Genomic DNA, 20,974 nt, shown 5'->3' on the forward strand with positions numbered 1-20,974 from the left:
TCAATTTCCCCGGCTGCCTCCAGCCCACCGTTTCACTTGTTAGCAGCAAATGTGAGAAATGAAAAGCATCTCAATGGGACCTCTAGGAGAACGTCTGGGATTCTCAAATATACTTTGAATGAAATGTTACTTCTTTTACAAGGCAAATAGTCCCCTCCACCACCTGTTTTGAAGAAATGTCTATAACAAAGCCACATTTCGAGAAACTATAAGATAGCTGATGATGGATTAAATCGGCTCTAATTTGAACATATTAAGAAGCCAAGCAGAGAAAATATTTTCACATTCTGTAGGTCAATTGAAACATTAGAAAAGTAAAATATTCTTTCAAACTGTTTTTCTTTTTTGAAGGTTTCACCCTGCACTCCCACCTAATGGGTAGGTGTGTGTGCATGTGTGTCTATGCGTCTGTGTGTGTGTGCGCACACACACACTTTGTTCCCGAGCATGCCTGCAGAGGGGAGCAGATATGTGAGGGGGAAGGACGTGAGTGAGTGGCTAGAAAGGGCGACCTGTGAGTGAGGCAGAGCTGGGTGGCTTCTTGGCTCCACTAGCTCATATTCCGAAACCAGTGAAGTTCTACTGCCATCTCGTGGCACCGTAACATGTTCACAAGAGGCACAGTGTGCTCAGATCCTTAAACGAAGTCCTGCAACATCCCAGTAGCCCACACAAAGGTGTTAACCTGCAGTGAGATTAGAGTAAGAAATAATCTTGCTTTTTTATTCAAAAAGATCATGTGCTTCATAACAATCTGGTTTCAAAACAACCTCAGATCTTAAGACTAAGGCTACCATGACATTTATTTTGCCATATTTAACAGTTTCACTTTGAAAAAGCCCCAATGGGAAAAATTACCTTTGAAACCTACTGGGACAGTCTCACATAAACTAGGATATTTCACAAGCAATAAAGTTCTGTCTTCAATATTCAATATTCAATATTTTCAATTTCATCCATGTCTTCAGGGTCGAGTTGCTTAATACTGCTGTCTAGAAGAAGGAAAGAGAATGGAACGAGTCTGAGCCCAGGGCCTAAATGGAATGTCATTCCACTCAACTCCGGATTCTCTTTAAGATTTTATTTATTTATTCAGGGAGAGACAGAAGGAGTAGCAGACTCCCTGCTGAGAAGGGAGCCCAACATGGGGCTTGATCCCAGGACCCTGAGATCATGACCTGAGCTGAAGGTAGTGGCTTAACTGACTTAGTCACCCAGGCACCCCTCAACTCTGAATTTCTGAAGACAGTGATATTTTGCAAATATGTGTTCCTGTGATCCGCTGCATGGAAAGCCTTAAGAGATGAACATTCTCGAGATCAGTTAAGGAAGAGATGGCATCAAAATAATCAAATAAGAATGACTAAAGTAACATCAAATGCACCAAATAATAGAACAGAGGTCTAGATACCCTGGGGCAGGAAATAGACCAGAGTGCAAGTGAGGGGAGCCTGGGAAGGGAGCCTGGCTGTGCTGGGAGGAATGAAGTGGGTGTGTGTGGGGTGAGTGTATGTGTAGGGGGTGTAGGAAGGCAACAGGGAGAGGGGTGAAGGCTCCTCCACTGTCACTTCTCAAAACGAGGTCATAACGCACTTACCATAGCAAGAGTTCTCTTTGCCTGCATCCCTCCTTGCTTCTCCTAACACAGAGGTGCTTAATCAACTTCCCTGCAGGGCCACAGACGTGCTACAGTCTGCAGACTTTTCAGAACTGTATTCCAAACTGCATACATGCACTTCTGTGCACCTCCCCAGGATAGTTTCCATTCTTCCCACAAAAGTTAAGTACCATTTCCCAAATAGGCGAAGATATATTCAGGGTCATTTTTGTGTTCCTCTTTCCCGGCTCCCCTGCCCTATCCATGGGTTTGGGGCATGGACTAATTTGAGAAGTGGACACCTCAGTTTAGGTCACGCTTCCAGTTTCCATCAGAGGGCAAGCTGCCAGTCCAAGAACCCCAGCAGGTTATCAGAGCCTGCCTTGTTTGGATGGGGGATGGAGGAAGGGACAAATGTAAATAAAAGAGGAAGCTGGGGACAATTTTATCATAAAGGACTTTATTACTTTGTTTAGGAAGGTGCTTTATAGGACGTGAAAAGCTGCCCCAGGTCCCACAATGGGCAATAACATAAACCTGAATTCTTAGTAATTCTGCTTGATTTTTAAATTGTTCCTTAGCCACACCCTATATGGATGATTTAACCAATGGTCTCACTTTAGGAACCCTGGCAGTGTGAATCAGAAGCCTCCTACTCCTTGGCTCCTGCCCCCGCCATGCTACCCTAAGCCTCTGGGTGCAAGGTTCGTGACACATGCCATCAGTGTCACCATCAGCAGGGTCCGCGGTTCCCACTGTGAAAGGTGCTACTTACTGAAGTGATCCTGGATCTTCATGAGCAGGGGCAGCTTATCCACTTCAATCATGTTGAAGGCCAGGCCCTTTTTCCCAAAGCGTCCTGTCCGCCCTATGCGGTGAAGGTAGGTCTCGTAGTCTGGCTCCTCTGCTTGGTTTACAGGGAGGTCAAAGTTCACAACAATCGTGACCTGCTTCACATCGATCCCTGGAAGAGGAGAGGTGCTGTAGGGTCCTGCACCTGGTTCCTTAGGACACACCTATTCACAAACCATATCTGCCAAGGAAACTGTCCTTAAAGCCACAATTTACCAGTAAAACCTGGCTTTACATCATGGAAGCGGATACCTTGGTCAGGCAGTTTGCTGGCACAGTATGCCTACAATGATAGATTTAAGAGTGTCAGTAGAAGCTAATTCCACAGAATCTAAATAGGTACAAAAGCTGTGTGTGTGCTGTGGACCCGGGCTCTCCCCAAGCCCATGGAGCCACTGCCTCCTCTCCACTCCTACTGTACTAAGCCCCCAGCAGGCCCCCGCTCTAGTGTCCTCTACCTTTCACAGGATCCCCCTCAGCCCCATGCCCTGGCCATCATCCCACCCAGGTCTTTTTTTATGCCTTGCCTCACTGTTACAACAGCTTCCAGCTGGACTTCCCTTCTCTCTTCTTCTGATCTCTCCAACCATAGTCACCATGGCAACGCTGAGAACACTGCTGTTGAGGACCCGACTGCCCCAGTGGCCCAGGATAAAGTACAAACAACTCCAGATTCCCATACTACCTGAAGTCTCATCTCTTCTACTCCTGACTCAAATCCAACACTAGTCTCACAGTAGTGCCATTTCACAAGCAAACTGTCAATTCTTACCAAACTGGAATCCCTACCCTTCCTTCAGAACCTTTCATATCTACTGTCCGCTAGAAGACTTCGGAGATTCCCCGTGCTTCTGTCCCCCAGCATTAGAAAGTTGGGTCATAATCCTCGTCCTCCTTGGGAGTTCCTGGTGCCCTCTATCCTCCAAGGTCTACAGTCATACCACCCAATACGGTTAACTTTAATTCAAATTAAAAATTCATTTCCTCACTCACACTAGCCATGTTTCAAGTGTTGGCAGCCATATATGGCCAGTGGCTACCAACTGAACAGCACAGAGTAGAACGCTTCCATCAATGTGGAAAGTTCTATTGGACAGCACTGCTTCTGGACAGTCAAGCCTCTAGGCACTGAGCTCCAAGGGGCTGGAAACTCATCCTTTTTCAGGCTATTCTTCCATAGTGCTGAGCTCCACAAGCATGGCAGGTCCTCATTTCTATCTGCTGAACTAAGAATGAATTAGGAAACACGGTTTGAGTGTGGGGAGGTTCTAGGCAAGGGTACAGGAAGGATGACGAATGTAGGAAGGCCCATCTCTTGAAAAAAAGAATTTCTTCCTGCAAGTAGTCAACAGTTTTTGAAATTAAAAACACTTCAAGAGATGATCAACATTATCAGTCATTAGGGAACCTGAGTTTAAAAACCCCAAAAGATATCACACACATCTACTAGAATGGCTAGAATTAAAGAGTGACGATACCAATTGCTGGCAAGGATGCAGAGCAACTGGAACTTTCCTACACTGCTGATGGGAATAAAAAAACAGTAGCCACTTTGGAAGACAGTTTTACAGTTTCTTATGAAGCTAAACGTACATTTACCATATGACTCAGTCTACTCCAAGGTATTTATCCAAGAGAAATGAAACATGTCCATGAAAGACCTATACCTCAACGTTTACTACAACTTTATTCAAAATAGCCCCAAACTGTGAACATTACAAATATTCATCAACGAACTGGTGAACGGATGAACTAATTGTGGTACATCCATTCAAAGGAATACCACTTGGCAATAAAAAGGACTGAACTACTGGTATAGGTCACACCACCGGTGAATTCAAAAGCCTATGTCAAGTTGAGTAAGTCGGACACAAAGGCTAACTACTGTATGATTTAATTTATATAGCATTCTGGAAGAGACAGAAATCTGATCAGGAGTTGCCAGGCATCAGATGATGAAAGGAAGAGGCTGGCTGCAAAAGAGCACGAGGAAGTTCTGGATGGAGAAGGAAGGGTTCTGTACTTTGATTATGGTGATAGTCTCATGACTATTTGTCAAAACTCACTGTATACTTAAAATCAGTGAGTTTTATCATCTGTAAATTATACTTCAATAAATTTGATTTTAAATGTGTGTGTAGACACACATGCACACACGCACACACATACCTCGAGCACAGACATTGGTTGTTATAAGAACTTTCTCTTTCCCATCCCGAAACCTCTGAATGATGGAGGCTCGCTGATCCACGGTCAGCTCTCCGCTTAACAAAGACACTTGGTGGCCGTCCTGCATCATCTCCACAGTCAACCACTTGGCATTTCGACGAGTCTACATGAAAACACAAAACCCAGCAGAACCCCGATGTTTATAGCAGCAATGTCCACAATAGCCAAACTGTGGAAGAAGCCTCGGTGTCCATCGAAAGATGAATGGATAAAGAAGATGTGGTTTATGTATACAATGGAATATTACTCAGCCATTAGAAACGACAAATACCCACCATTTGCTTCAACGTGGATGGAACTGGAGGGTATTATGCTGAGTGAAGTCAGTCAGTCGGAGAAGGACAAACATTATATGTTCTCATTCATGTGGGGAATATAAATAATAGTGAAAGGGAATATAAGGGAAGGGAGAAGAAATGTGTGGGAAATATCAGAAAGGGAGACAGAACGTAAAGACTCCTAACTCTGGGAAACGAACTAGGGGTGGTAGAAGGGGAGGAGGGCGGGGGGTGGGAGTGAATGGGTGACGGGCACTGGGGGTTATTCTGTATGTTGGTAAATTGAACACCAATAAAAAATAAATTAACAAAACAAAACAAAACAAAAAAACCAGCAGAGCACCCCAAGTCAAAGCACACCGGGTATGTCTGCAATGCTCACATATGCAGGGTGGGAAAACCAGAAAGGGCTGCATGGGAGTTTAGCTTTCCCCCTCCCTCAAGTCCTAGAGATCCTTAGAACGGGCACCTCCTGTGCTCCTCCGGGTCATATCCTCTCAACCTGCAGGAGCTTTGGCTTCTCAGTCACGAAGCCGAAATAAAACACTCACCTCTCTCACATGGCAGCATGAGGATGAAACGGAATAACCACAGGCACTGTAAGAGTGCTCATTTCTGCCCGGTGTCTTGTTCAAATCTTTACGTGCATTATGGTAATTGTGCTCAAGACAATTTAACAAAATAGCTACCTCATTTCATTTAAAAAACTTAAAAAGTCCCAAACCCAACGCTTACAAAAAATGGGAGTCACTTGCTCAAGGTTTCATGGCAGATGCGAGCTTTCTTTCATTCTACACGTACATTTTCATTTCAGTGCCGTCCCTGTGCCAGCAGGTACCATTCTAGTGGGGCTACGAAAGTAAGACAGATGAGGTCCTGTGCTCATAGTGCTTGCAGTGTTCACGTGGTAGAGAGAAAATACAGCCAATGCGTGAACATGAAACACATCGGGAGAGCAAAAAAATTAATATGCAAGTAAAAATAGGGCAATATTAATAGTGAGTGATAGAGTGGCTACTTTACTATAGTAAGGAACCAGACAAGAACATTCTGAATCTGACAAAGGGGATCTATAAAAACCCCACAATAAACATCTACCCATATGGGGAAGCGTCAGGAGCAATCCTCCTAAACTAATGCCCTCTACTTAGCATCATCTTCAAGTCCTATTCCAGTACTTAATCTTTTCAGGTTCCATCCATAAAACACAGATTCATTTCCATCCTACATTGTTCTGAATATTAAATGCCCTGTACACAACGTATTGGCAGGGTGCCTGGCCCTAAGGCCGTCCCCTCCCCTCCTGTGGCCAGGCCAAGTCCAGGCACAACAAGGACAGATCCTGGCTCCATTACCTGGCAGAAGATGATGGCCTGGCCGATGGTGATGCCACCGTAGATGTTGCACAGAGCCTGGTACTTGTCTTTCCTATTCTCACACAACACGTAATACTGTCGGATGTTGCTCAGGGTCAGCTCCTCCTTTCGTAACTTGATAACATTAGGGTCAGGAATGATTCGCTCTGCAAACTGCCACACAGAGTCCTCAAAGGTCGCTGAAAAGAGGAGCATCTGGCACTCAGAGGGTAAAGCTCTGTAGAGAGAAGGGAAGACGCCGTCAGCCACGGCTGTCCCTGTCGCCCTCCTCCGAGGCAGCTTCGAGCAGGTCCTGCCACTGTGACCAGGGGTCAGCGGGTGAGGTGCCGCCTGCAATGAGCTCTGCCTCTGTGCAAAGGGCCATGTGTCCTGCCTCCCTGACTCCCAGAACCAAGAACTTGCTGAATGTGGAGCTTAAGAGCTAAGTTTAGATATGTTTTTTGGAAGGTCTGGGGTGTTTCATGCCACTTTTAAGAGAGGCAGAAGCAGGAGTCATGAGTGTCAGTCTAGATACTCTTCATGGTATTTGTCTCACACGAAGTTAAACAGGAAGAAGGAAACAGGCTAGTTATTCAATGGCAGGTGTTGCATTTCTTGGGAGGAAAAGAACAGCCATACTATCTTTATTTGGAATGGGAAGGACCTGGATGGAAACAAAAGGGGAACCAAAGGGGAAAAGCTACTGCATGCAAAACTTGAGGTGGACCAAAACAAACACAGGGATGATTTACATAAAGTTTAAAAGTGGGCAAAATAAGTCTATGGAGCTAGCAGTCAGAACAGAGGCTAATCAATCGTGGAGAGAGTTGGGGCAGGGACTAGTGATAGGAAAGGAGCCGTAGGGGATCTCTGGAGAGCCAGTGATGTTCTATTTCTTGGTCTGGGCCATTATCACACCAACACAGTCTCTTTGAATTTTCACTCAGCTGTACACTTGTGATTCATGTATTTCTCTGAACATATTTTACATATAAATACATTTTAATTTAATTTTATTTCAGACAAAAATCACCACTTTTGGGAAGACGACAGAGCACCCAAAAGATAAGTCATTAGTGCTGAAAGAGAGTGGGAGAGATCGTGGAGTGCGGCGACTCTCAGGCACTAACTACGCCAAGCTGGGGGGCGTGGATCATCTGGGGAGCTTTCCCAAGTAACAATCTGACAGACTTCTGGGCAAGTATGGTAGACTGTGACACACGTATGTACCTCCTCAGCTTCCCACATACAACTAATATGATAATAAAGAGAAAGATACAAACCCATAACAACATGGAAAAGAGGAGAGGAGAAAGTGGTGGATGAGGTATCTTATTATGTTTCTGGAAGATGGGAATGTGGATGATGCCCTCACGGAGTGCTACAGGTGGACATGGTGATGCAGAGGGTGGCTGAGCTGCAAAGACAGTGGCTTCCTCACAACCCCTGAGAGCTTTCAGAGCTGCAAGGACCAGGGCCCAGAGAAAGCAGGGGTGATGTGTTAGAAAAAACAAGGGAAATTATGCATTAGCTTGCTGCAGGGTGGTGAGGGGGGCTCTCTTGGCCATCCCCTGTATCACAGTCCTTCCTCTGGAAAAAGATGGTGCCAGGACTTGCATCCCAAGGCTTGCAGCATTTCATTTCTTTTTCTCTTTCTTTTTTCTTCCTTCTTTCCTTTCCTTTCCTTCCTTCCTTTTTTTTTTTTTTTTTAAAGATTTTACTCATTTATTCATGAGACACACACACACAGAGGCAGAGACATAGGCAGAGGGAGAAGCAGGCTCCCAGCAGGGAGCTCAACGCGGGATCACACCCTGAGCCAAAGGCAGACGCTCAGCCACTGAGCCAGCCAGGCATCCTGCACCATTTCATTTCAAAAAGACAACGTACACAGATTACACAAGGAAAGGAAACATGGGCTTGTTCTGCAGAACACTCTGGATTTTGAAGATCTCGTACAAGAAAAGAATATAAACCATTTCATTAAGAATTTTTCTGGTGATTAAACTGATTTAATCTTATTGAAATGCTATTTTTTGATTTATTGGCCTAAATAAAACATGAATTTCACCTGATTTTTAATGTGGCTATTAGGAAATTTAAAATTACACATGTGGCTTGCATTATATTTCTATGGGACGAGGTATGCCTGGGTGGCTCAGTGGTTTGAGTGTCTGCCTTCGGCTCGGGTCATGATCCCGCAGTCTCAGGATGGAGTCCCGCATCAAGCTCCCTGCATGGAGCCTGCTTCTCCCTCTGCCTATGTCTCTGCCTCTGTGTGTGTCTCTCATGAATAAATAAATAAATAAAATCCTAAAAAATATGTATTTTTCTATGGGACGAGACTATGATTTAATCTTTTTAAGCAAAAGGAAGAAAATCAACAATGGAGGGATGACCAACCAATATAGATGCTCTAATTATTACTTAATATTCTCTTGAGTAGAAAGCCCTTTTTGACTACTGGATCTTTCATGGAATTCTGAATCTTTCATTCTCGGTTATACATAAACTAACACTTATTGGTAAGGGGAGGTAAGAAGGAAATCTTACTTGATCTTTGGCCAAAATTACTTTAAATAGGAAGACTGGCTGAGCATGTGTATAAGGAGCAGATGAATCCCACCTTCATTCAGGCAGCTGAGCAGGTACAAGTAGGAGACTAGAGGTTTATTCTGTGCAGAAATCCCTTGGGGATACCAGCCTCAGAAGAAGGTGAAAGTAAAGCAGATCACTGAAAATAGGGAGTGAAAATATGCATATGAGAATATGCAGCCCAGCCCATTCCCTGGCCCTGTTCCCAAGAGGCCAGTAGCCAAGTGTATGTCTCCTAGGGATGAGATGAGAGACATTCCATAGTCCTAACAATCCGCAGGTAATGATCATCTTAGAGGGGAGCTGCCCAGGTCACAAGCCCCAGCCATGCACCTGGACCTGTCAATAAGCTTCTTGGGTACTGATACAGACTATGGAAGACTAGCCATGTATCACCAGATATGAGGGGGAAAGGTCCATCATAAGAGACAGAGACGTAGCAAACAAACAAAAGAAGAAACAGACAATTCAGAGCCAATGTTGAGAACAGAAAAGAATTTTAAATACTATAATTAACATCCTCAGAGAGACAACAGCAGCATATGGCATCCATAACAAGAAAAGGAAGTTACAGAGAAGAAACAGAGAAAGCCAGGACAACCCAGACAAGACCGAAAAGGCCAAATGTGTTATTTTAATGACAGACAGAAGGACACATTCAACTAGGTTAAAGAGATGAACACCAAAAACAGGGCAAAGTACTGCATGACGGGCCGAACTGAGTGCAAGGCACGGTGGGGAAGGAGACATGAAAAGCACATATGGAGACTGAACCTCCCAAAGTCAGGATGAGACAGGCAACATTTCCAAATTCCAAGTTTTTTTTCCTTTTTAAAGTACACAGAGCTCAGCTGGAAACAGTGGATGCTGAATTTGTTTCGCTGTAACACACAAATGGACATGCATCATTGCATTCTTCCCTTGACATCTCTAGGAAACTTAGTGAAGTTACATTTCCTGCATCAGTGTTTGCAAGCAGAATGTCCTGTGGGGGAACAAACGCAGACATTCTGACCTCAGATGTCTTACCACTGTCAGCAGTCAGTGTAGAGCTAATTCTGTAAGATCTTATCAATGATCACACTTTGTACACTATAGAGGATGATATGTCCGGTCACAGCAGCAAAAAAATATATTCCCCCCTATTTTTTAGGTACTTTGACTTGAAAAATGGAGCTCAAAATATCTTTGTGACTTCTAAGAAGTTTTAAGAAGACACCAAAAAATCTAAAACAGAAGACTGCTGATCTCATATCCAAATACAAACTAGCTTTTGCTCAACTGTCTGCACGTGCAGCACAGTGCAAATGCAGATTCCAGTCAGTCTGTACTTATCAAAGAAAATGAAAAGATCTTGCCAGTTAAATATCCCACATACTCTGTGCACAGCACTTCCAAAAGGTGAATCATGCTTAACTGTGACACTGAGCTTTCGTTGTCAGAGTTTTTGTTTACTTTTCAGTGTGCTCAAAACTTGCAGAGGCACTTAGTAAAATTTTTACCTGTATGGAAATGGAAGAAGAGAGTCACCTTGAACATCTGTCCATCAGATTATCATTGTTGAGGCCACAGAAAAGAGTTAAAATGCTGGCGGGTCATAAAATCGTATCTTCAAAGCAGAAGAAAGGATTATAGTAAAACAGAAATGATATGTTGTTTCTCCAAAATTGTGTGATAACCTGTGAAGATTCTTTCAGGGGTACAGACAAAAAGGATGGACTGCATGCCCTGAGCTTTCTGGTGCTACTGACAGGTTATATAACAAATGTTCATAGCAAAAAACAAAAAACAACTCATTTTTTTAAAGAAATAAGGCTGCTGCAAAACTCAAAAAATGTCACCAGAAAAGGGCAGTTCAGTTCAACAAGACCTTCTCATTCTTTTGCTAAACAATGTAACTTATTCAGAATCCATCTTTGATTTTACTGCTTAAATATACATTTTTAAGATTTTAGTTATTTCGGGAGAGAGGGCGAGAGCACACACAAGCAATGAACAGGGGACGGGGCAGAGGGAGAAGCAGACTCCTCACAGGAACAGGAAGCTGGACGCAGGGCTCAATCCCAGGGTCCAGGATCATGACCTGAGCCAAAGGCAGTGGCTTAACCAATGGAACCACCCAGGTGCTCCTGATTTCACAAGCTTAAATTGCTCCCATCCTTCACCGCCATTCCCCTGAGAACTGCAATAGTAGCTAAGGTACTTCAGAGCATTTAAAAATGATGGATGGACATTTTAGACGTGGACAATCTAAATGGTGGATTTATAGACATGAGGGATCTGAACAAACAGCTGGTCTACCAAATAAGCCTGAAGACAGAGCTGATGTGGACATTTCTAGAAAGCTAGATACGAATTCTTGTGCATTTAAAAACCAACTGTTGCTAGTAAGTAAACTCTTAAATAGTCCATGCTTGAACACTTTTGTGAAGAGGACGTCACGCTGGACTAATACCAGGGGTAGCGTGAGCTTGCTAAGACCAGAGCTACAAGTCAAAATGAATTTTACATTGGAATGTATTGTTTTACTGACACATATAAAAAAAGAAGGCTGCAGTTATCACTGGAAGATGAAAGTGAAAGAGTAGAAACAGCCTACCTATGAGACAAAAAGAAATAGGTCACCACTGGTTTAGTCTTTAAACACAGGTAACACTGTTTAATTAGTCCTATTGTAGTCACATTCTCCTCATAAAAAGTCTTATATTTAAATATCTTAAGAATGTACAATGGCACAGAATAATTTAAGATTAAAATAAATGCTGTTGAAGATGACATAAAACACTGTTATGTCTTTCTCATACATATTATCCATTTAATTAGTTGTACTAATAATTATGACTAATTGTCCCTATTAATCAGTTATTGTTTTGCTTAAGTAGTAGCATTTAGTAACAAAAAATATAGAATGATATAGAATTTTAAAGAAACATGTGTTTCCCATATTTTTATGTTAATAACATGTATATTTTATGTAAAAAAATGACTTGTTTTTTCTATATTATATTATCATATAGACTTTTTTTTTCTTTTGTCTGGCATGACTGTGTCCTGTTCTCTAAAATGTTGGTCACTGTAGGGAAAGAATAACCTAAAAAAATTTTCTCAGGTCTGACAGGAACAAGGTTGAAAAATGAACACAGTGGGACACCTGGGTGGCTCAGCGATTGAGTGTCTGCCTTTGGCCCAGGGTGTGATCCTGGGGTCCTGGGATCGAGTCCCGCATCGGGCTCCTGCGAGAAGCCTGCTTCTCTCTCTGCCTGTGTCTCTGCCTCTCTCTGTGTCTCTCATGAATATATAAATAAAATCTTTAAAAAAAAATGAACACAGTGAGTGCCCAATGTGTCTAGAACAATGGATGAGAAAAAAAAGGACCCAAACCAATACATATCACAGAGAAGTTTCAGAATACTGTGCAGAAGGAATATTCCAAAAGCTTCTAGAGAGAAAAAAAACAGATAACATACAAAAGTTGGGGGATCAGGATGACAGTAAACTTGTCAGCAAAGCAATGGAACAGAGAGTATTAATCAGACTATTTTAAAAATTTCTGTTTTCACCACTGACTCTGAATTTACTGGGAGAATTCTTTAACTTGGATTCCACATCCAATCAAAAGAGCAGATTACAGGCACAATGAAGACATTTTCAGACCTGTGGGAGATGGAAAATGAACTTCTTTTTAAAAAAAAATTTACTTATTTATTCATGAGAGAGACAGAGAGGAAGAGAGGCAGAGACACAGGCAGAGGGAGAAGCAGGCTCCATGCACCAGGAGCCCAACGTGGGATTCGATCCCGGGTCTCCAGGATCGCGCCCTGGGCCAAAGGCAGGTGCCAAACCGCTGCACCACCCAGGGATCCCTCTCTAATGGCTTCTTAAAAAGAACATTAGGAAGTTCATTTTCAGGATGCCTGGGTGGTTCAGCAGTTTAGTGCCTGCCTTTGGCCCAGGGTGTGATCCTGAGTCCAGGGATCGAGTCCCACATCGGGCCCCTTGCATGGAGCCTGCTTCTCCCTCTGCCTGTGTCTCTGCCTCTCTCTCTCTCTCTGTGCGACTATCATAAATAAATAAAAATTTTAAAAAAAGGAAGCCATTAGAGAATACCCTCCTAAAGACCGAGTATACGGATAGTAAACCAATAAAAATGACCCCGAAAACAGGAGATTCCAAACTGTAAATGAGGGTCAGGAAGAACTATGGTGACAGCTTCACAACCAGTCCAGACTGAAATTGGAGCAAGCTTGCAAGAGTTTCAGGAAGAAAAAGAAATTGATGGAGTTTTTACATGTTTTTGCCTATATGGAGATATCACTGATCTATGACAATATGATGAAATAGGCAGAGAAAAATTAAAGATCCCTACCCAGTGATGCTAACCCAATGAAGGAAAATAGGCAGTTATTAATTTAAGGGGAAACAGCCATACAGAAACAAATATGGCTATGGTAATCTACTGCACAATAGTGAGCAATATTTATAATGCCCTAATGATAACAACGGTTATTGTAGCAACTCTTGTGATATGACCACAGAGAGGCAACAAAGGGGACAGGAAGGTGGGAGAGGGTGGAGGTACAAAACAGCTGGATTCCCACCTCCTATACTAGCAGTCAGACACAGGGACACATTAAAAAATAGCCATTTAAGGGTTTATATGAGGGTTAGTACCAAAACAGAGCAGTATTCTCTAGAAGATAGGGCAGAGGGGCCACTGTTCATTACAGTGGCCATTTCAGTACTATCTAGCTTTTTTTTTTTTTTTTAAAAAAAAAAGCTGTATTTGAGAGAGAGAGAGCGAGAGAGAGACAGCGCGCGTGCATGCACAAACACAACCCTAAGATCACAACCTGAGTCAAAACCACTGTGCCATCTAGGCATCCCTCAGTACTATTTGAATTTAACACTGAACATATGCTTTATTTAATGGTACGTGATGCAGATTCCTAGAGCCCACTCCCAGAAATTCTGAACCAGTGAGGTGGTAATCTGTAAATTTAAGACTCTTGGGTAATCCTGAGAGAGGCTTGGGAAAACAATAGGATTTACCTGACAAATGAGACTTGACAAATGTCAGGACTCGTTCATGGGGCTCCTGATTCCAGGTTACTGTGTTCTCTATTCTCTACTCTCCAGCAGTTATCCTCACAATAGCCTGATGATTATCAGGCTTTAATAAACTCTCTTTAGACTTTTGCTCTTAACAGAAAAATTAGTGGCACAATTTGGTGCCGATCCACCACGTGGGTTCCATGTGAAGGCCTGTAGTGAAAACGAAAGCAGTCGGGCAAGATTACTAAGGTGGGAAAATGACAGCAATCTAAGGACCTGCGGAGCTGGTGAAACTACTGAACACCCAAGTTTGTTTTAAAGGCAAAGGAAGCCGGGAATTAAGTAGTGAAGACAATTGGGAGGAGACAAATGAAACTCCCCCTCCAGACTCAAGATCCAGGAAGGAAAAGGCTGAATGTGAAACTTACCTCTGAATACGAATGCTTTGATCTGAGAATCCTTGCGTGTCGATCATCACGTCCGCTTCATCCAGGACAAACACACGAATCTTAGTCAAATCAATTAATTTTCGCTTGAAACACCAATCCAGGACAGTCCCAGGAGTGCCAATTATAATCTGCTTGGTGACGTCGGTGCCTCTGGGAACTAGGGAGAAAAGGGTTCAAAGACTCCTTCAGATGCGAACAACCCTAACAGTCTACAATTCCAGGCCACGAAACACAGGACTCCTTAGGCGAAAGTATATTTCGTGATGATTTTCCAAGTGCAAACCCTAAAGGTCATTGCAAATTTTGATTTTGCAGAGCTTTTGGATAAATTCCCCAGTTTCCAGGTTTAGAGTAAGAATAGTCCCGCCTATATGATTCTGCCCCACGGTCAGTTAAAAAGCTACCCTGCAGCAATCCCACTGCCCTACAGAAACACCGGCACAGTGGTAAAAAATCTACAAACTGTCCCCAAATGGAAAAAAGCAAAACTGTCTACCAAAAGGTTACATTAAATAGATTATGGAATACTATGAAGTTAGTCAAAACAAGGAGGTGGGACCATATGTGTGGACATGGAAAGATGTTCAAAACATGTATGTTTTTAGACACCATGAAAAAAAATGCTTCCATTGTCGTAAATGCTCTACAAAAACAAATATACGTATGTTCATCCATATGTGTGTGAACTGAAAAAAGGAAGCAAACAATGAAGGTCTGTGAATAAAACTAGTTATCCTTAGGGACGCCTGGTGGCTCAGTGATTGAGCACCTGCCTTTGGCTCAGGGCATGATCCGAGTCCCACATCGGGTTCCCTGCAGGGAGCCTGCTTCTCCCTCTGCCTGTGTCTCTGCCTCTCTCTCTCTGTGTCTCTCATGAATAAATAAATAAAATCTTAAAAAAAAAAAAACTAGTTATCCTTGGAAATTGGTTTTTGGAGGACAAACAAGAACTTTGTTTCACTTTTACCTTCCCATCTTCCATGTTTTAAAGACTTTTTTTCTGCTACAGACATGTAATATTTTTATGAAAGCGTTAAAGAATACAAGCTGTTCTGCACAAAACAATTGAGCCTCAAAAAAAAAAAAAGAATATACAAAAGCAGTGTCTTGCAAGATGTGGAAATGGTGTGACTAGCATTTACGGGATCCTTATTATGCACCAGGCATGTCTGCAGTGCTGCACCTGCATCAGTTCATTTAATTCCAATCTCAGCTCTTTGTACAGGTGCTGCTATAGCTCCCATTTTAGAGACAAGGAAGCCAAGAAGGTACAGAACATGCTTGGTGGTGGTGGAGTCAGGACTTAGAAAACCAGCCAGGCCTGGCTTACTGGTACATACTGTGATTCCCTCGAATGGCGTACATCACTTGAACATCCACACAGAATTTTCCCATCCGTTCGACCACACGACCAGTTTGCAAAGCCAGTTCATAAGTAGGAGCTAGGCAGAGGCACTGTGAGAGAGAAGGGGGAGGTCCCAAGGCTCACACAAGCCACCATGCACATCTGAAGTACAAGTAACATCTGTACAGGGAGACGCATGTGTGCAAAATTGGGAGACAGATTTTGGTTGAATGTGGTATTTTCGGTTGAACGTGATTTAGCACTTGATAGGTCTGAGGTGAACGCTGAGTATGGAGGGGAGAAGGGCTGAAGGATACAGAAATACCTTTTATATATTCCTTTCTAAAGAGTGATGAAGAACCACAGATCAAGTTTTTCTGTGGGAGACAGTGGGGTGCAGGGAGGCTGGGAATGTAGAAGAAAGGAAATGCAAGGCGCATCACCGCTTGAGTATCACCCCCATGACTTCCTGCCTGCTATTACAAGTCTGCCTGTTTCCAGAACACTCCCTGCTTGATCCAATCCACTACATCACCTCTGGCTGAACATTTCCTAAAACTGTTACTTCCATCCCCCTTTATCTGGTGGTTGCTGATAAATGAAGATGTTGATGGAAGAAACTGGTAGATATGTAATGCATTTACGGGCTTCAATTAAAGATCTGTGATACAGAGGAGAGGAAAACACAGTTCAAGTGCTAACAATTGTTTCCACACACATTTCTCAACATGGGTTCAAGCACAGCTTTTCCAGAATTTTTATTCATGATATCAAACCCTGAATATATACGTCAGTGGACCTAAGAAGGCACACACTTTCGTACGCCCAGCATCATTCACACCCACAGCTTATCTTGCCGATCAAACTATAAGTTTCCCAAAAGAACCCTTGTTTTCCCCACAGCCAGGGGGTGGGTTCAATACTCAGGTAGTCAGCCTGTCAAACGAGTTGAGGAGTACAGTTTGGAGAAATAGGGAAAGAACGCCAGACACTTTCCATGAGTGGAAGCTAAGTCAAGAGAAGGGCAAGCGCAGCTCCAGTCCCTGCTCAGTCGCTCTCTGACATCTGTGATCCCATGTGAGACACTCCCCTCTCCAAGCCCCAGACTCCCCTCTGCTAAAGGAGGAGGTGGACTGGGTGATTCTCTCGTCCTAAAGGTATACAGCTACCACCAGTGAATGCTCACTTTAGGCCAAGCACAGTGTGAAAGAGGCACGTTATTTAATCTACGTGACAATCGTATGAGCCATTCATTCATTCAACAAGCCAGGCAATGTGCTGCTCAGAGTCAAGAAGGATCCATGCCTTTACAGATGTTATCCTTACAGACAGGGAAACAGAGATGGAAAGACCTACTAACTCACCTAACAATTCTACTAGGAAGTAGAGAGGCTGGGACTGGAACCAGTCAAACCATAAAGCCCGTGTTCCCGTCACTGTCCCGTACTGCTGCCCAAAGCTCTGGTTTTATGAAGGAATCTCTATTCTAAATGCTATCATATCATGGCAGTAATATCGCCCATTACTAAAATAGCATTGGCATTGCAAACATTCCCCTTTCTCCCTCAGCCTTTCCTTACCTGTGGGAACAATTCCAAGGTATTAACTCTGCTTAGCATTGCCAAGACAAAAGCAGCTGTTTTTCCTGTTCCAGATTGGCTCTGAGCTATGAGGTTCTGGGGTCTGTAGAAGAGAAGAGACATCTGGGATAAACTGCATACAGGAAACTAAGAACCAAGTTGGAACAGCACTGCCCTGGAAACTCACGGGTGTGCCAGCATCATAGGGAGAGCCATTTCTTGGATTTTGGATGGTCTGTTAAATCCCATTGCATAGATCCCTTTTAATAACTCTTCCTTCCTATCGAAAAAAAAAAAAAAAAAACAAACACTTAAAGCCTATGATTGGTCAGTAGCCTCAGAAATACAAACTAAAAGGGTGCATTTTTAAATTAAGCCACTTTGCAACTAAATTTCAAAAGTAATATTTAGAAAAATACAATTTTTCAAAAGTAATATTTAGAAATATACAATTTATACCTCGACTCCCAAGCACACACAATCATGGCTGTATGTATGGACCACTCCAATAATACGCTATGCTATAAGCCTATGCTGAGGACAGTAATAATAGCCTAACATTGAACTTTTGGTTGAACCAAAAAAAAAGGAAAAACTCATCTGAAAGAAATGTATCAATTTGCCAGAAGAGTCTTATTTTCTATACAAGGAGAAAACTGAGATTTACTGTATAATCCTTTTTAAAAAAGATTTTAAAGTAATCTCTACACCTAACATGGGGCTCTGATTCATGAACCCCAGATCAAGAGTCCTATGCTCTTCCAATGGAGCCACCCAGATGCCCATACTGTTTAATTCTTTTTCATGAATGACAAACTTTGGTTCTTTAACAGCTATTTTCAGAGAAGACAGATTTTACTGAGGTAATTCTTACATCAATTCTGTGTAGAAGTGGAAGACACATTACTACCTCATCCTATGAGCCAATTTTTTTTTTTTTTTTTTTAGAGAGAGAACAAGTGGGTGCCAGATGGGGGGTGGGTAGGGGCAGAGCAGGAGAGAGAAAATCTTAAGCAGGCTCCATGCCCAACAGAGATCCGAACTCAGGGCTCAATCTCACAAGGCTGAGATCCCAACCTGAGCTGAAACCAAGAGCTGGACACTTAACTGACTGAGCCCTGACACACCCCTGAGCCATCAGTTTTAAACACATCTTTCCTGGTGTCTCATGGTAGATGACAGGAAGATAAAATGAAGTAGGCTGGAACACTTCCACCTTCAATGACATACACGCACATTTTGCATTTGCTTAATTGGCAGATTACTGGCAGCCAACTGTTAATCATAGGTAGGCTTCTCCTTCCACCTAGAACAGTTTGGGGCATTGGGATTTTGGATTTCTCCCCTTTACGTAAGTCCCTATCAGTAACTCTTCCTGTTAAAATAAATTTCCTTAATGTGAGTTGACAGATACCTAGGAAATGCAAACCCATTTGGGAAAGTTATTCATTTGAATACCATCTGAAATAAAACATAATTAGGAGGATAACAGCTTATAACTTATCTACAGTGAGGGATGGAGGATATGTGGTCCATTGACGTCCCTGCATCTGTATTATGGTATGGAGAATAGCAACACGGCTCTGTCGAGCTTAGCTAGCCCCCTTAGCACAGCAAGATTAAAATATTTTACTTTCAAGATGTTCTCCATTTACTGCACACTCAGGTATCCTAATGCTCCTTTTTGAGTTACATTTCAATTGCATGCAAAATGTGCACATTTCACTTTAATACTGCTTATTAGAACATGAAGAGGATTCTGAGGGTTTTTATTATTTAGCAGATTGTTCTGTACCATTCCTTCTGGCATTTTCCCAACATTAAATGAGTAAAAAATACTCACAGCCGCAGCTCTTCAAATGTTTTTACTGAGTAGAGTGGAGAGCTGGGATCCTTTTGTAAGACTTCAACTCGGTGACTGGATTCTACTAAGGACTGCCGGATTAACTTGTTTAAGAGTGAATTAGCTGCCAAATCCACTAGAAAAGCAAAAATAATAATAATAAAAAGGATATATTGTAGGAGAAAAATCCAGCCTTCTAAGTGATATCTAATAAATCGCTCCTTCCCGTTCAGAGATTGTGTATCAAGCAACTGCTCCTACTCTCATCTTTCTTCTAAAAGAAGGTTCTAGAAAGAATGACTTAACACCGACAATTCCTTTTTTACCCGAGAATCCAGCTTCTTATGCTCTGCAGCTGCACCAACCTCTGACCTTAAGCAAGCCTACATCTATCACCACCAGGCCTAATTTTTCCTTGCCCGCTGAAAACTCTTAACCCATTCCTGCACATTCCATATCAACTTCCCCTACAGAAATATGGCCTTACTCCTAATTTTTGTATTTCTCTGATAGTCACTATTTATAAAGAAAATAGAAGAAAAAACAGCTCTTTTCCAACCGAGATTATATGATTCACCCACACTGTAAAAATCATGATACAGAGGGCTAGGTGCATGCAAATAAATGTATCTCCTACCTACATCGTCTTCATCATCTTCTTCCGTGTTATTAATTGAACCATCTAAAAGGATGGAAGAGAAACAGTAAGTACCGAACAAGACAGGTAAAGTGCATGACCCCCAAACCCTCACTGACTCCTCGGTGTGCAAGGGGCATCCAGGGGAAAGCATGGGATAAAACAACAGGCAGGTCGCGGAGGGCCTTGGCAGTTAAATTAATGGGAGCCGGAGGCGTTTGGGTTGCCAGGGCCCCGAGGAGAGCGATGCTTTTTTTAATTAACGGAGGCCCATCTGCTTTATCCAACAGCACTCACCTACGTTCGGGACCGTAGTGGTCTTAATACCCCGAAGGTTCTTCCGGGGATGGATGAGGTTTGAGAACTATCGAAAGACACAAATTTCAGCCGGGGTTAGGAAGCCAGCCAGCCAGCAGCCCATGCTCCCCCCGGGGCAGGGAGGGTCCCACCCCAATGCTCTTTGCCTCTGCGGGGTCAGCTACGGATTCCGACACCGGAGTCTTTTCAGGACGAGGTCACCTCTGTGAATCGTGCTAAAATCGAAGGAGGCTTTCCGCCGCCCCTGTACCTTAGGGCTCCTCTAATCTAAACGTGGCCAGTCCTGGGGGGGTGGGGAGGGCGCGGGGTCACGGCCCGAGCCAGGGCAGGTGGGCGGCAGCGCGCGGTGGTGGGTAAGCGGGAAGGAGCCGAGGCTCAATGGTCAAACGGGGAGAGCGGAAAAAACTCCAAGGTCTAGTTGGGGCTACCAGCGGCTCGGCCTCCCGGGACTCCTAGGGGTCTTCGTCTCGCGAGTCTCGGGGTCTCCTGCCCGGGCCCTGCCCGAGTCGCGCCGCGTCTCCCCTCCACCGCTCGACACCCCGCTCCGCACGCCGGCGGGGCTCCCCCCGCCCCCCGAGTGCGGCCCTGGCCCCCGCCCGCTTGCCCTCCCCGGCTCAGCGGCGGTTACATGGCTGCTCAGCCGCTCGCTCTCCGCCGCCCCGGCGTCGCCTCCCCAAAGTAACGACGCCATAGCCGCGCTCGCAGCTCCCGCCCCCGGCACGTGCGCCCTCCCCCGGCACGAGGCCGTGCCCGGCCGCAGCGCGCGGCCAATGGGCTTCCTCCGGGGGCGGGCCGACGCGCCCTCGACCTGCCGCGGCGCGGCGCGCAGGCGCACGAGCTCCGG

The 20,974-nt window shown here is 43.8% G+C and overlaps 1 protein-coding gene across 2 annotated transcripts; it reads right to left on the minus strand.

Moving 5' to 3' along the window:
• Positions 1 to 696: 696 nt before the first annotated feature.
• On the minus strand, positions 697 to 20,905 carry DDX25 (DEAD-box helicase 25). 2 transcript variants are annotated; one of them, XM_025464991.3, is made up of 12 exons: positions 20,759 to 20,905; positions 20,110 to 20,176; positions 19,813 to 19,857; positions 19,176 to 19,311; positions 17,520 to 17,612; positions 17,333 to 17,435; positions 15,748 to 15,862; positions 14,387 to 14,564; positions 6,312 to 6,549; positions 4,619 to 4,781; positions 2,373 to 2,561; positions 697 to 992 (listed from the first exon to the last, which is right to left on the minus strand). In XM_025464991.3, exons 1-12 carry the CDS (start codon positions 20,819 to 20,821, stop codon positions 931 to 933), a joined length of 1,452 nt encoding a protein of 483 aa, XP_025320776.1. In that variant the 5' UTR covers positions 20,822 to 20,905; the 3' UTR covers positions 697 to 930. The 2 variants fall into 2 exon arrangements, with proteins under 2 accessions (XP_025320776.1, XP_025320777.1); XM_025464992.3 differs by lacking the exon at positions 20,759 to 20,905 and adding an exon at positions 20,559 to 20,651.
• Between the last annotated feature and the right edge of the window lie 69 nt (positions 20,906 to 20,974).

This window comes from Canis lupus, chromosome 5 (assembly GCF_003254725.2).
Source record: "Canis lupus dingo isolate Sandy chromosome 5, ASM325472v2, whole genome shotgun sequence".
NCBI lineage: Eukaryota > Metazoa > Chordata > Mammalia > Carnivora > Canidae > Canis > Canis lupus.

What these genes read in the sequence shown, in the direction of transcription:
- DDX25 (XM_025464991.3), bottom strand. Translation starts at nt 20,821, where the DNA reads ATGGCGTCGTTACTTTGGGGAGGCGACGCCGGGGCGGCGGAGAGCGAG. An exon ending in AGGCCATCATCTTCTGCCAG is followed by an intron (nt 4,782 to 6,311) that starts GTAATGGAGCCA and finishes GTTTTCATGTAG; the next exon opens with ACTCGTCGAAATGCCAAGTG. An exon ending in GAAGATCCAGGATCACTTCA is followed by an intron (nt 993 to 2,372) that starts GTAAGTAGCACC and finishes TCCTTCTTCTAG; the next exon opens with ACAGCAGTATTAAGCAACTC.